Source organism: Hyperoodon ampullatus (assembly GCF_949752795.1).
Source record: "Hyperoodon ampullatus genome assembly, chromosome: 17".
NCBI classification, from domain to species: Eukaryota; Metazoa; Chordata; class Mammalia; order Artiodactyla; family Ziphiidae; genus Hyperoodon; species Hyperoodon ampullatus.
Window position 1 is genome coordinate 34407046 of NC_136930.1, and position 16353 is coordinate 34423398.

The following is a 16353-nucleotide window of genomic DNA, read 5'->3' on the forward strand; positions in this document are numbered from 1 at the left end:
GACAGTGACCCTTTAGGACATATTTTCATTTTAAAAAATACTGATGGCTAGGTAAAGGAATTTTAAATTTCTAGACTGAGTGGAAGAGGTACTTTTAGGAGGATAAGTCTTCATGATACTCTTTGGATAGTCTAGGCTGTTGCCTCCCCAAAACCGAATTAGTAGGAATAAGGACCATTTTTCTGAAAAGCTGCAGACTTATCTCATGGTTACTAATGTTTCTTAATAAAGAGGAGGTACATATTTTCCCTGAGAAGTATGATAGTATATTAAATTCTCCAAAGAAATTTTAATGAAAACACCAGCCAGGAGACTGCTTCCATAAATGAGTGGCATTTGGACTTGTAGGATTTCAATTCATTGTAGGATTTATTTCATTCAGAACTCTGAATCTATTCATTTCTTTTCCTTGTAAAAGGAAACCCTGCAGCAGGTGAAAATTATCTCAATAAACAACCCACTTGTTTTTCTGAATGTAAAGAAGTTTCATACTGATCTAATGAACATAATCCAAAAAGAAAATGCCAGCAACCAGCCACTTGATGAAATCAGCAAGGTAGGGTCAACTCTTTCATGATTACAATATCATGCTACAGAAAACCTTATATCATTATGTCCCAAAAACTTTATCATGTAAATATAATACATTATAAAAGTGTTTAGAGACCTTTTCCTGAACAAAACCTTATATTGTATTATACTTTTTATTTGGCTCTTGTAGTTAGCTTTTAGGTAATCACTTTTGTTCATTCATTTGTTCAGTTGTTCACTTACTCATTAATCCAGCAAATATCTAATGGACATGTGTACTAAGTGCTATAACTCTGGGAAGAATAAATAAGACAAATCACTTAAATCAAAGGATATTTTTACCAAGAGAAAGAAGAGTTAGATCTACCTCTAAAAGAGAATATGGTAAATGACTCAGAGAAATATAAACTGTTGTCATCATTATAACGTTATTTTAAAATGCCATCATTCCTTATCTCCATAAATATTCTCAATTAACACAGATAACAAATCAAATGTGCATCAGGATGAGTTCATGTGAATGAGCTATCTGTAATCATTTGAATCCTTAAGCTCTCTGCAATGTTAAGAGCATGGACTTTGGAGCTAAGCTGCCTGGGTGAGCCACTTAGGAACGGTGGGACCCTAACCAAGTTATTTAATCTTTTCTGTTTCAGTTTTCTAATCAGTACTAGAGATGATTAAATGAGTTAATATACACAAAGAAATTAGAATAGTGCCTGGCCTACTCAATACTATAAAATCTTAACTAGTATCATTAGTTTGATTGAGTGCAAATAATGCCCTCTCAATGAAGCATTTCTTGACTATTTTAGATAACAAAGATCTCTTTTTTCTCTTGTATCCTTGGGCATATACTATCTCCCAGTCAGTCAGATGCATAGGAGACCTTGGCCCTTCCACTTCTGGTGTCTCAGGAGCTAATTCCACATTCCTGTCTCTGCAGCTTCGTGATTCTGCCTCTGGGCCTCATAGTGATCCACACAACAGAGGTCCTAAATACAAGATCAGATATGAAATTTGCTGGGCACAGTTTAAAATGTAAATGTGAAGTTCCTTGTTCAACAATTGTTAAGAACTTCAAAATGGTGACAACAGAGCATTAAGCCAAATGAGAGACCCTTCTAAGTATGGGGCCCTATACACAGGGCTAAAGCCCATGAAGCTGCCCCTGTCTATATATCTCCAGACCTTCTTTACCCCTCACCGTCATCTTTAGGATGTCACTTTCATTGGAATATTAGGAGCTACCACCTGTGATTTTGGGGTGAGAAGAACTTGCTCTTACGCCAAAGGCGGAGATATATTCCTAATTGTTCAAGTTGTATATTAGGCCTGTTTTTAATCACAAAGCCATTCTATACCTTACATAGTGTTAAACTGTATTATGAGAGAGGTAGGTTCTTGTGGCTGAGGTTAAGCTTAAACCACCATGTGTAACAGTATTGTGGGAAAATCTGTCTAGAGTGTCAAATAACCTAATTAACCCACAAGAAGTTGTGGTCTTATTTTACCAAAATTTAAATTTACTTATTGAATAATATACTAGTGTCTGGGATTTATCATTTCTAGTAGAGTACCTGACATGAGGATTCTTATAACAAATTATCGATAGTTGATAGTATTTTCCTTAGAATATTTTCCTGCAAGATTAAGGTTGCTACAACTTGTTTTCAGAAATTGCAAATTGGCATGTGTTTGCCTTGTAGTATACCTCAGAAGCAAATCTCATTAACACAGTCTTCTGTGAGAAGGTTCTACATATATGATTTTACCTACTTGGGACTTCAGAAAATTGAGTCTAAAAATCAAATAGAACTTATTGAATCTAGGTTTTTGGTACATAATGGCACCCAAAAGGATTCTTTAACTCAGAACTTCATGATGGTGAGAAAGAATTTGTTGAAAATGAGCTCTACTCTAATGATAATAAAGCAAATATTGTATGTATATTTGTATATTATGAATTTTAAAGGACACACCAAGGATTCAGATGGCACTCTGGAATTCCTCCTCTCAGAGGAACCTGGGGTAAACCTTTATTTAGAATGCTTAAAAGGTTAGTCTTGAGCATGGATGCTCTTTTGGGCATCTCATATTGTCCTGGTCACACACTGTCTGTCTAGGGTATCTACTTATTTTAAGGACTATGCACTTATTGTAATTTCAGTTTTGGAGTAACAAGTCTGCATCAATTAATCTCTGCTGCAGCTTTGCCTCCCTTTATCAGGCTGAACATAGCAGTCTACAGTTGTTCCTTGAACTGGAGTGCTCTGCCAGGGACTTGATCTTCTCTTCTCTGACAGCTGAAGTTTCAACAGATAGTAGTGATGGGAAGGCATTGAAAACATTCCAGAAAAGGAAGATTTACATCCTATTCAAAACATAAACTGAAAAAGGATCCCCTGTTAGGTTATGTAATGATATACTTCTATCATTATACTGCTATACTTCCTGTATATCACTATTAAATATCTCCCTGAATGCGGAAGCTTAGAAGGATCTTAGGCTGCTAGCGTTTGATGGATTCATGCTCATTATTATATAGGCTACAGATATTCACTATAATATTATCACCATTTTGTGGCCTCACTTTGCAAGAAAAGTTTCAATCTGCTGTTTACCTAAAATTTTCTTTTGCTCAGACAATGTTTATTTTTTTAAGTAGACTTTAGTTTTTGGAACAGTTTTAGATTTATAGAGAAAAATTGAGAAGTTAGTATAGAGTTCTTATATACCCCACACCACACACAGTTTCCTCTATTATTAATTTCTTGTATTAGTGGGACATAGTTATTATAATCGATCAACCAATATGTGTACATTATCATTAATTATAGTCCATGCTTTATTCAGATTTACTTAGTTTTACCTAATGTCCTTTTACTGCTCCAGAATTCCAGCCAAGATATTACATTACATTTAGTTGTCCTGTCTCCTTAGGCTCTCTTGGCTGTGATAGTTTCTTAGACTTTCCCTTTTTTGATGGCCTTGACAGTTTTGAGTAGTACTGGTCAGGTATTTTGTAGAATGCCCCTCTGGTGGAATTATCTCTTATTTTTCTCATGGTAGGACTGGAGATATGGGTCTTCAGGAAGAAAACTATAGAGGTGAAGTGCCATTTTCATCACATTATTTCAAAGGTACATAATATAAACATGATTTATCACTGTTGATGTTGACCCTGATCACCCGGATGAGATAGTATTTGTCAGGTTTCTTCACTGTAAAGTTACTTTTTTTTCCCCTTTCCATGCTGTAGTCCTTGAAAGCAAGTCACTATGTGCAGCCTGTACTTAAGGAGTGTGGAGTCATTCTCCACTTTCTCAAGGGTGGAGTATCTGATTTAAAATTCGTCTGCAGGAGAGATTTCAGACAAGGTATTTTAAGAGGAGGGAAAGGAAGCACATTTGTTGACTGTCTCTCAAGGGCAAGTCCCTTTAAGTGGGCTATCTAACTTAATTGTCATCAGCCCCATGATGTAACTGACTTTACCTGAATGTTACAAAAAAGGAAGGTTGAGACTTAGAAATGTAAAATAACCTGGTGAAAATTATTTGATAACTGTCAGAATCAGACTTAAAACATATAAGCTGAACCACTGGGATTAAGAAGGGAAAATAGATGCTTTGTGGTCACCCTCTAAGATGAAATCTGATTTCATGGGAAAAGCAATACAATGTAGAAGTTTGAAGCATGAGGTGCAGAGTGGAAAGACATGAGCTCAGGTTTTAACTCAGTTCTTACTAGCTTTGTGACTTTGGTCAAATTATTTAACCATTTCAATCTTTAGAAGTCTTCCAAATTCAGAAATTTTCCAACTTTCAGATGAAAAATGAGATTTAATAATCCATAGGATTATTCTGAGGATTAAATGATTAATGTAAAGTTCTTGGTATATAGCAAGTACTCAAGAAATAACAATAGCAAGTACTCAAGAAATAACAGTAATAACAATAACACATTTTTGAGAAGTACATAGCATGTTATAATTTTAGAGGCATCAATTATTTTTAATTTCAAAGAAGTTTAATTGTAGGATATACAGTCATTTTCATTCCCCAGCATTTCCATAAATCAGGAATGTTTTTTCTTGAACATTTTCATGGAGCTTCAGATGAACAGCTAACTTTAAAAAAATTATTTTTATTGGAGTATGGTTGATTTATAATATTGTGTTAGTTTCAGGTTACAACAAAGTGATTCAGTTATACAAACATATGTATCTTTTTTTTCAGATTCTTTTCACTTACAGGTTATTACAAAATATTGAGTACAGTTCCCTGTACTACACAGTAGGTCCTTGTTGGTTATATACTTCATATATAGTAGTGTGTATATGTTAATCCCCAAATCCTAATTTATCCTTCCCCAACGCTTTCCCCATTGGTAACCATACACTTGTTTACCATATCTATGAGTCTGTTTCTGTTTTGTAAATAAGTTCATTTGTATCATTATTTTTTTAGATTCCACATATACGTGATATCATATGATATTTATCTCTGTCTGGCTTACTTCGCATTACTCAGCCATAAAAAAGAATAAAATAATGTCATTTGCAGCAACATGGATGGGCCTAGAATTTATCATATTAAGCGAACAGCTAACTTTTGTATAATATGAAATATGTGGTTGGCAGTCTCTCTTTGAGAGTGCTGTGTTAATGAAGTTAAGTTCTGATTGGATACACTACAATGAAAAACAAGTACAAATGTTCAATTCCTGATCAAATATCAAAACAAACTTAATCTTGCAGAAAACGTTCTAAAGAAGATAGTCTGACTTGATAATTTAAATTATGTACTGAGCTACCATAAGCTTAGAACTAATTATTTTATTACTTTAGTTTGTTGTATTTATCATTCTGAAAAAAAAGCTAGGAAAAATAATTATTGGAGACTAGTTTTGTTATTTATGGAGAAAAGACTGATGTTCTTTTTCAGGGACAGAAATGAATTTTTATAATGTTATTCTCTTTATATTTGTTTTCATTTCAGTGTGAACAAAACACATTGCTCAATTCTCTATCCAATGGCATTTGCAATGGTGAGTTAGCTTAAAAAAAACCCTAAGTGTTCTGACTTGAATATAGACCAGAGAATGAAATCTTCTTCCCCTTCTTCTCCCTCTCTGCCTCCTACTTCTGTCCTCCCTCTCTCCTCCTGATCTATGTCCTCCCTCCCCTCTCCACCTTCTCTTCCTCCCTCCTCCCATTCTCTCTTCCTCCATCTCGCTCCTCTTTGCCTACTCCATCCTCCTCTCTTTTTTCTCTCTTCCTCCTTCTTTCTCTTTTCTCTCTCCTATTCTGTCCTCCCCCTTCCTCCTTCTTTTCTTCTTCTTCCCTCTCATCCTCCTAAACTTTTAGAAGTGAATTTAAGATGTATAAACCTACAAAAGATGAAGGTGTAAAACTTTATTATGAGGCGTTAAGAATACCTGAAACACAAATTAATGGGTTTTTTTTTGTAAAAATGGAAGGAAATACAATGTTCACTGATCAGAATGTACGATATTGAAAAGATGTCAGTTCTCGAATTTATTTATAGATATAAATTGAATCACAGTCAAAATTCCAATAGGACATTTTAATGGCAATTGACAAGCTCATTCTAAATTTTGTACAAAAACTCAAGTGGCCAAGAATAGGCACAACTGTTGAAATATATGAACAAGTGGGAGAGCATGTTCTCTTATGTATGTATAGATGTATTATAAAGCTCTAATAATCAGTGCAGTGTGGTACTGGTTCAAAGATAAGTGAACAGATCAATAGGACAGAGTAAAGAGCATAGAAATAAGGACAAAATCTCACATATATTGGTGTTTTATTTGTGACAAATGTGGCACTGCAAAGCAGTAAGTAAAAGACAGTCTTGTTAATATACAATGATGAGACAATCATGAATCCACAATGAATGAAATTAGACCTTTATCTCATACCATACTCCAAATCAGTACCAGCTGGATCAAAGTCCTTGGAGTGGTAGACAAATTATAAATTTAGAAGATAATATAGGAGAATATATATAAGAAATGTTAAACATTATTATTAAAATTCACTAGATTATCATCAAGAGCTTTTGTTTACCAAAAGGCATCATATAAAGCATAAAAAGATAAGCCAGAGTAAAAGGAGAGAGCTGTAACAAATAAAATGGAGAAAGAATTGCACTCCCCAGGATATCAAGGAGTAAAAATGGCAGATGGCCTGTTAGGAAAATGGGCAAGAGACATGAACATACATTTCACAAAATGAGACATTTTCAAATATACCAATAAACATATGAGAATATGCTTAAATTCACTATTGTTATTTATAATAATTATTGAGGAAATGTACATTAAATTCATAATAAATAACACTGTCTCTCTCTATATATATGTATAATTGATATTTTTAAAAGTCTGACAATACCAAGTATTGGTGAGGATGTATAGCAACAAAAAGTTTCTTGCAGTGCTAGTGGGAGTGTTAACTGTTACAACCACCTTGGAAAACAGTTGGGTAATATCATATAAAGTTGAAGATACCATACCATATGACCAGCAATTCCACTCCCAGTTATACATTCAAGGAAGTTACATAAACAAGAATGTTCACACAGTATTTTTTGTAACTACACAAATCTGGAATCAGCTCATATTTCAAAAAAAAATTTATCAGATATATATAACTATGGAATATTTGTACATTTGAATTTTTATTTGATATATTTATTATACTATATACATATACAATAATGAAAACTAGATGAGTCTTATAAACTTAATTGGGAAAAAATAAAAAGATGAAAGAAAACATTAAATTCAAATTCCATTATATAAACTTAAAAAAAAAAACAGGAAAAGCTGACATACTGATTTTTGTTCTTCTAAAGACAATAAAAATGGAATCTTTTACTATTTGTACCTGGAAACATATACAAGATTGCTCATAGTAGCTTTGTTTATAATTCTCCCAAATGCAGAAACAACTAAAATATTTATTAACAGTACAGTGGATAAAGAACATATGGAATGTTTTTATAAATACATATTACAATAAATACATATAATATCTATTATATTACTTTATGTAAAGTATTCTAAATAAATGTATAACATATAGAATAGAATAAAATAAATACCATATAAATATATTAATTAATTGCATGACCCACATCAACATGGATGCAGCTCAGATGTTAGCTTCTCTGGTCTCTTCTGACTTCTTGTAGCAAATTTACTTTCTCTTACATTGTGCTTTCAAAGGACGCTTGTATAATACTGGTATTGTACTTATTTAATGATCATTTCTTAAAGGTCTCACTTTTCTGCTAATCTGGAAACTTTTTAAGGGCATTCTCACCTCTACATCACTAGATCACGCTCACTTTGCACAGAGTAGTAGCTGATGGGCATGGTCACGTTTGCTGTGTCCTTGTGAAATTTTAAAAGCCAGTGGCCCTTTTATAGTAGCCAGGACTGGTTGACCAGAATATTTTTTCTGGTATTTTCCTTCTCTCCCCTCTTCTGACACTCCAAAGTATCCTAGGTTCTCCCATCTCTCACTCTTTTTCAGGGACAACCTCCTGTTCTCACTTCCCTGTGCTTTAAATCCTCAGGTTTCACTTACTGCCCATGTTCTTGGTTTCCTCTCTCAATTTAACTAGTAAAACCTATAACTCTTGGTTTTATTGCCTTTACATTTTCACTTCTGTGACTCTAATTCTGTCCTTAATCATATTCAAAACGAATTAGTATGACTTTCATATTTATTTTTCTGCTATGAGACAGTCTTTGTCTTACTCCATGGATAGAAAATACCCAGTTTCCCATGCTTACATCAGACAGAATTAATTAATCAAGGCACTTCCTCTTATGAGCCAAAGTAACCTGAGAATCTTCTAAACAGGCAGTTGCAAGAAGCTGCTACAAATGGTTGGTGTTGACACACAAGCTGAGATGTAGTTGCCATCCCAGCTTTATTCTATTCTGTGATGTAATGATACATTAATCTTAAATCACCTTTTTAAAAAAGGCTTCTTATGCATTAGAGATTATAAAGGTTCCCTTCTGAGGATCAAGTGCCCACTTCTCATCTTGACCCCTAAAACCCTTCCTTATTTTCTCAAACTTATTTCCCTTTTACTACACATTACACAAGTTCTCTATCCCAATCAGATGAATCAGTTCATGGCCCCTACATCTAATTTTATTGTCCCTGGATCTGATCCTTTATGTATATTCTCCCTTCTAGAACAATCTACGTTTTTGCCGATCCAAATACTATACTTTCTTCAAGGTTTAATAGATAAGTAAAGTAAATTGAAGGGACACACTCTTTGGCAATATCAAGTAGACAAAGAAGTCAGCCAGATCCATAGAGGGGAATATACAGTCAAGTGCAGCCTGGAATGCAGTGTCTTCAGCTGTAAGATGGAAATCATATTAACATGGAGAGACTACCACATGCCTCACTCAGTCACATATCAACTTACATGGTTATAAAGGTGTTTCATTCATCCGTATTTTCCTCCTACCTAGATTTTTAAGGGAAGAAATGTATTTTAAATTTCCATTGCATTATCCTTCATTGTCCAATGAACACAAGGTCAGTGAATGAAAATTACAATGCTAATATTTGTATAGCATTTCCAAGTTTTCAAAGGACATTGTTCTGAATAACTGAAATAGATAGTTGGTAACTATATTTCCATTTTCAAATAGGTAATAGGATACTATTCATTTTACTGATGAAAATGTTGAGGACATAGATAACTAACTTGCTCAGGATTGTGCAGTTGGTTAGGGACAGAGGAGGAACTCAAGTCCCTGTCGAAGACAGACATGTGTACAGGAAAGGGTGCTTAAAGCTGGGATTTGGGAGTTCTGAGCCAGATGCAGTCTGCAGGAACACAACCAAGAAGGGTGGGTTGGTGCTAATACAGGGAAAAGGAGGTAACAGACAGTGCCATCTTCCTCTGCTTTGGTTGAAAGCTTGCGAAAATGGAGATAGAGGATGGACTTAAAAGAGATTTCAGTATGTAATTAACATAACCAGCACTGTTTAGGTGTTGGGTGAAGAGAGAGGGCAATACAAATGATGATTTGAAGCTTTGAAACGCTCAAACTGGGATAAACAGGAAATCCAGGAGGGTAGCTAAAAGGAAAGGGAAGTTTATTTTAGGAGATGGTGAATTTAAGATACTGGGAGACCATCAGGAGACATCCATGAGTTTTGGGGACCACTGAAGAGATCTGAAAGTAACTAAAGCAAAGGGAGATATTAGCTGGGAAAGGGAGTAGGAAAGAGGAAAGAGAATAAAAAATACCCTCTCCCAACAATCTTTACAGAAGAGGAAGATTGGATTGAATAATCAAAATATGTAAATACATATAAACTACGTAAATAATAAGATGGAAGTCATCATATTTCTCTGAAAGAAAAAAAAAACACAAATGTGAAGAAATCTTCCATTAACATGTTTAGTATGTTGTGTTCCAAAACACTTTAGTCACATTGTGCCATTACCAAGAGGCACTCTGTCAACGTCTCTCTTAGCATTGTGATTTTTCATGTTCATCTCCACCACCTTATTTTTTTAAACATCTTTATTGGTGTATATTTGCTTTACAATGGTGTGTTAGTTTCTGCTTTACAAGAAGTTGAATCACCTATGCATATATGTATATCCCCATATGTAGTCCCTCTTGCATCTACCTCCGACCTTCCATATCCCACCCCTCTAGTTGGTCACAGAGCACCCAGCTGATCTCCCTGTGCTATGTGGCTGCTTCCCACTAGTTATCTATTTCATATTTGGTAGTATATATAAGCACATGCCACTCTCTCACTTTATCCCAGCTTACATTTCCCCCTCCCCATGTCCTCAAGTCCATTATCTATGTCTGCATCTTTATTCCTGTCCTGCCCCTAGGTTCATTAGAGCTTTTTTTTTTTTTTTAGATTCCATATATATGTGTTAGCATGCTGTATTTATTTTTCTCTTTCTTACTTACTTCACTATGTATGACAATCTCTAAGTCCATCTACCTCACTACAAATAACTCAAATTAGTTTCTTTTTATGGCTGAGTAATATTCCATTGTATACATGTGCCACATATTTATCCATTCATCAGTCGATGGACTCTTAGGTTGCTTCCATGTCCTGGCTATTGTAAATAGTGCTGCAATGAATATTGTGGTACATGGCTCTTTTTGAATTACGGTTTTCTCAGGGTATACGCACAGCACTGGGAATACTGGGTCGCATGGTAGTTCTATTTTTGGTTTTTTAAGGAACCTCCATACTGTTTTCCATAGTGGCTATATCAATTTACATGCCCGCCAACAGTGCAAGAGGGTTCCCTTTTCCCCACACTCTCTCCAGCATTTATTGTTTGCAGATTTTTTGTTGATGGTCATTCTGACTGGCGTGAGGTGATACATCATTGTAGTTTTGATTTGCCTATCTCTAATGATTAGTGACATTGAGCATCCTTTCATGTGTTTGTTGACATTCTGTATATCTTCTTTGGAGAAATGTCTATTTAGGTCTTCTGCCCAATTTTGGATTGGGATGTTTGTTTTTTTGATATTGAGCTGCATCAGATGCTTGTAAATTTTGGAGATTAATCCTTTGTTAGTTGCTTCATTTGCAGATATTTTCTCCCATTCTGAGAGTTGTCTTTTCATCTTGTTTATGATTTCCTTTGCTGTGCAAAAGCGTTTAACTTTCATTAGGCCCCATTTGTTTATTTTTGTTCTTATTTCCATTTCTCTAGGAGGTGGGTCAAAAAAGATCTTGCTGTGATTTATGTCATAGAGTGTTCTGCCTATGTTTTCCTCTAAGAGTTTGATGGTGTCTGTACTTACATTTAAGTCTTTAATACATTTTTAGTTTATTTTTGTGTATGGTGTTAGGGAGTCTTCTAATATCATTCTTTACACATAGCTGTCCAGTTTTCCCAGCACCACTTGTTGAAGAGGCTGTCTTTTCTCCATTGGATATTCTTGCCTAATTTATCAAAGATAAGGGGACCATATGTGCATGAGTTCATCTCTTGGCTTTCTATCCTGTTCCATTTATCTATATTTCTGTTTTTGGGCCAGTACCATACTGTCTTGATTACTGTAGCTTTGCAATATTGTCAGCAGTCCGTGAGCCTGATTCCTCCACCTCTGTTTTTCCTTCTTAAGATTGCTTTGGCTATTTGGGGTCTTTTCTGTTTCCATACAAATTGTGAAATTTTCTGTTCTAGTTCTGCGAAAAATGTCATTGGTAGTTTGATAGGGATGGAATTGAATCTGTAGACTGCTTTGGGTAGTATAGTCATTTTCACAATGTTGATTGTTCCAACCCAAATACATGGTATATCTCTCCATCTGTTTGTATCATCTTTAATTTTTTCATCAGTGTCTTCTAGTTTTCTGCATACAGGTCTTTTGTCTTCTTAAGTAGGTTTATTCTTAGGTGTTTTATTCTTTTTCTTGCAATGGTAAATGAAAGTGTTTCCTTAATCTCCTTTTCTGATCTTTCATTGTTAGTGTAGAGGAATGCAAGAGATTTCTGTGCATTAATTTTGTATGCTGCTACTTTACCAAAGTAATTGATTATCTCTACTATTTTTCTGGTAGCATCTTTAGGATTCTCTATGTATAGTATCATGTCATCTGCAAACAGTGACAGCTTTATTTCTTCTTTTCTGACTTGGATTCCTTTTATTTCTTTTACTTCTCTGATTGCTCTTGCTAAAACTTCCAAAATTATGTTGAATAACACTGGTGAGAGTGGGCAACCCTGTTTTCTTCCTGATCTTAGTGGAAATGGTTTTAGTCTTTCACCATTAAGAAACATGTTGGGTGTGGGTTTGTCATATATGGCCTTTATTATGTTGAGCTAAGTTCCCGTTATACCTACATTCTGGAGGGTTTTTTTTTTTTTATCATAAATGAGTGTTGAATTTTGTCAAAATCTTTTTCTGCATCTATTGAGATGATCATATGTTTTTTCTCCTTCAATTTGTTAATATGGTGTATCGCATTGATTGTTTTGCACTTATTGAAGAATCCTTACATTCCTGGGATAAACCCCACATGATCATGGTGTATGATCCTATCAATAAGCTGTTGGATTCTGTTTGTTACTATTATTTTGAGGATTTTTGCATCTATATTCACCACTGATATTGGACTGTAGTACTCTTTTTTTGTGACATCTTCTGGTTTGGGTAAGAGGGTGATGGTGGCCTCATAGACTAAATTTGGGAGTGTTCCTCCCTCTGCTCTACTTTGGAAGAGTTTGAGAAGGACAGGTGATAGCTCTTCCCTAAATGTTTGGTAGAATTCACCTGTGTAGCCATCTGGTCCTTGGCTTTTGTTTGTTGGAATATTTTAAATCACAGTCCCAATTTCAGTGCCTGTGTTTCGTCTGTTTATATATTTTTTATTTTTTCCTTATTAAGTCTCAGAAAGTTGTGCTTTTCTAAGAATTTGTCCATTTCTTCCAGGTTGTTCATTTTATTGGCATAGAGTTGTTTGTAGTAATCTCTCATGATGTTTTGCACTTCTTTAGTGTCAGTTGTTACTTCTTCTTTTTCATTTCTAATTCTATTGTTTTGAGTCTTCTCCCTGTTATTCTCTTCTTTTTTAACATGTATATTGGAGTATAATTGGTTTACAATGGTGTGTTAGTTTCTGCTTTATAACAAAGTGAATCAGCTATACATATACTTATATCCCCATATCTCTTTCCTCTTGCATCTCCCTCCCTCCCACCTTCCCTATTCCACCCTTCTATCTGGTCACAAAGCACCGAGCTGATCTCCATGTGCCATGTGACTGTTTCCCACTAGCTATCTATTTTACATTTGGTAGTGTATATATGTCCATATATACACTACCACCTTCTCAGTTTGTCCCAACTTACCCTTCCCACTCCCCATGTCCTCAAGTCCATTCTCTAGTAGGTCTGCGTCTTTATTCCCATCCAGTCCCTAGGTTCTTCAAGACAATTTTTTTTCTTTTTTTTAGACTCTCTCTATATATATATGTTAGCATACAGTGTTTGTTTTTCTCTTTCTGACTTACTTCACTCTGTATGACAGACTCTAGGTCCATCCACCTCACTACAAATAACTCAATTTCATTTTTTTATGGCTGAGTAATATTCTATTGTATATATGTGCCACATCTTCTTTATCCATTCATCTCTTGATGGACACTTAGGTGCTTCCATGTCCTCACTATTGTAAATAGAGCTGCAATGAACATTGTGGTACATGACTCTTTTTGAATTATGTTTTTTTCAGGGTATATGCCCAGTAGTGGAATTGCTGGGTCATATGGGAGTTTTATTTTTATTTTTTTAAGGAACTTCCATACTGGTCTCCATAGTGGCTCTATCTATTTACATTCCCACCAACAATGTATGAGGGTTCCCGCTTCCCCACAGCATCTCCAGCATTTATTGTTTGTAGATTTTTTGATTATGGCCATTCTGCCCTGTGTGAGAGGATATCACAATGTAGTTTTGATTTACATTTCTCTAATGATTAATGATGTTGAGCATTATTTCATATGTTTGTTGGCAATCTGTATATCTTCTTCGGAGAAATGTCTCTTTAGGTTTTCTGCCCATTTTTGTATTGGGTTGCTTGTTTTTTTGATATTGAGCTACATGAGCTGCTTGTAAATTTTGGAGATTAATCCTTTGTCAGTTGTTTCATTTGCAAATATTTTCTCCCATTCTGAGGGTTGTATTCTCATCTTGTTCATGTTTTTCATTGCTGTGCAAAGGCTTTTAAGTTTCATTAGGTTCCATTTGTTTATTTTTGCTTTTATTTCCATTCCTCTAGTAGGTGGGTCAATAGGGATCTTGCTGTGATTTATGTCATAGAGTGTTCTGCCTATGTTTTCCTCTAAGAGTTTGGTAGTGTCTATCTTTACAGCTAGTTCTTTAATGGATTTTGAGTTTATTTTTGTGTATTGTATTAGGGAGTGTTCTAATTTCATTCTTTTACATGTAGCTATCCAGTGTTCCCAGCATCACTTATTGAAGAGGCTGTCTTTTCTCCATTGGATATTCTTGCCTCCATTATCAAAGATAAGTTGACCATATATGCATGAGTTTATCTCTGGGCTTTATATCCTGTTCCATTGATATATATTTCTGTTTTTTGTGCCAGTACCATACTGTCTTGATTACTGTATCTTTGTAGTATAGTCTGAAGTCAGGGTGCTGATCCCTCCAGCTCCATTTTTCTTTCTCAAGATTACTTTGTCTCCTCAGGGTCTTTTGTATTTCCATACAAATTGTGAAATTTTTTCTCCCAGTTCTGAAAAATGCTAGTGGTAGTTTGATGGGGATTGCATTGAATCTGTACCTTGCTTTGGGTAGTATAGTCATTTTCACAATGTTGATGTTTCCAATCCAAGAACATGGTATATTTCTCCATCTATTTGTGTCACCTTTAATTTCTTTCTTCAGTGTCTTATGATTTTCTGCATATAGGTCCTTTGTCTCTGTAGGTAGGTTTATTCCTAGGTATTTTATCCTTTATGTAGCAATGGTAAATGGGAGTGTATTCTTAATTTCAGCTTCAGATTTTTCATCATTAGTTTATAGGAATGAAAGAGATTTCTGTGCATTAATTTTGTATCCTGCTACTTTACCAAATTCATTGATTAGCTCTAGTAGTTTTCTGGTAGCATCTTTAAGATTCTCTATGTATAGTATCATGTCATCTGCAAACAGTGACAGCTTTACTTCTTCTTTTCCAATTTGGATTCCTTTTATTTCTTTTTCTTCTCTAATTGCTGTGGCTAAAACTTCCAAAACTATGTTGAATAATACTGGTGAGAGTGAGCAACCTTATCTTGTTCCTGATATTAGTGGAAATGTTTTCAGTTTTTCACCATTGAGGACAATGTTGGCTGTGGGTTTGTCATATATGGCGTTTATTATGTTGAGGTAAGTTCTCACTATGCCTACTTTCTGAACGGTTTTTATTATAAATGGGTGTTGAATTTTGTTGAATGCTTTCTCTGCATCTATTGAGATAATCATATGGTTTTTCTCCTTCAGTTTGTTAATATGGTGTATCACATTGGTTGATTTGCATATATTGTAGAAGGCTTGCATTGCTGGGATGAACCCCACTTGGTCATGGTGTTTGATCGTTTTAATGTGCTGTTGCATTCTGTTTGCTAGTATTTTGTTGAGGCTTTTTGCATATATGTCAATCAGTGATATTGGTTGGTAGTTTTCAATTTTTGTGACATCTTTGTCTGCTTTTGTTGTCAGGGTGATGGTGTCCTCATAGAATGTATTTAGGAGTGTTCCTCCTTCTGCCATATTTTGGAAGAGTTTTATAAGGATAGGTGTTACCTCTTCTCTAAATGTTTGATAGAATTCGCCTGTGAAGCCATTTGGTCCTGGGCCTTTGTTTTTTGGAAGATTTTTAATCACAGTTTCAATTTCAGTTCTTGTGATTGATCTGTTCATATTTTCTATTTCTTCCTGGTTCAGTCTAGGAATGTTGAGTATTTCTAAGAATTTGTACATTTTTTCCAGGTTGCTTATTTTATTGGCATATATTTGCTTGTAGTAATCTGTCATGATCCTTGGTATTTCTTCAGTGTCAGTTGTTACTTCTCCTTTTTCATTGCTAATTCTATTGATTTGAGTCTTCTCCCATTTTTTTCTTGCTGAGTCTGGCTAATGGTTTATCAATTTTGTTTATCTTCTCAGAGAAACAGCTTTTAGTTTTACTGAGCTTTGCTATAGTTTCCTTCATTTCTTTTTTATTTATTTCTGATCTTATCTTTATGGTT

General features: G+C 34.8%; 1 protein-coding gene across 1 annotated transcript in view; it reads left to right on the forward strand.

Moving 5' to 3' along the window:
- Positions 1–16353, forward strand: part of SLC26A7 (solute carrier family 26 member 7) — a gene marked incomplete at both ends in the record, with an annotated part of 196800 nt that overhangs the window by 150542 nt on the left and 29905 nt on the right. The window contains 2 exons of the mRNA XM_079722341.1: positions 419–556; positions 5532–5580. Of these exons, the coding sequence (XP_079578467.1) occupies positions 419–556; positions 5532–5580 (187 nt within the window). The remainder of the gene's footprint in view (positions 1–418; positions 557–5531; positions 5581–16353) is intronic.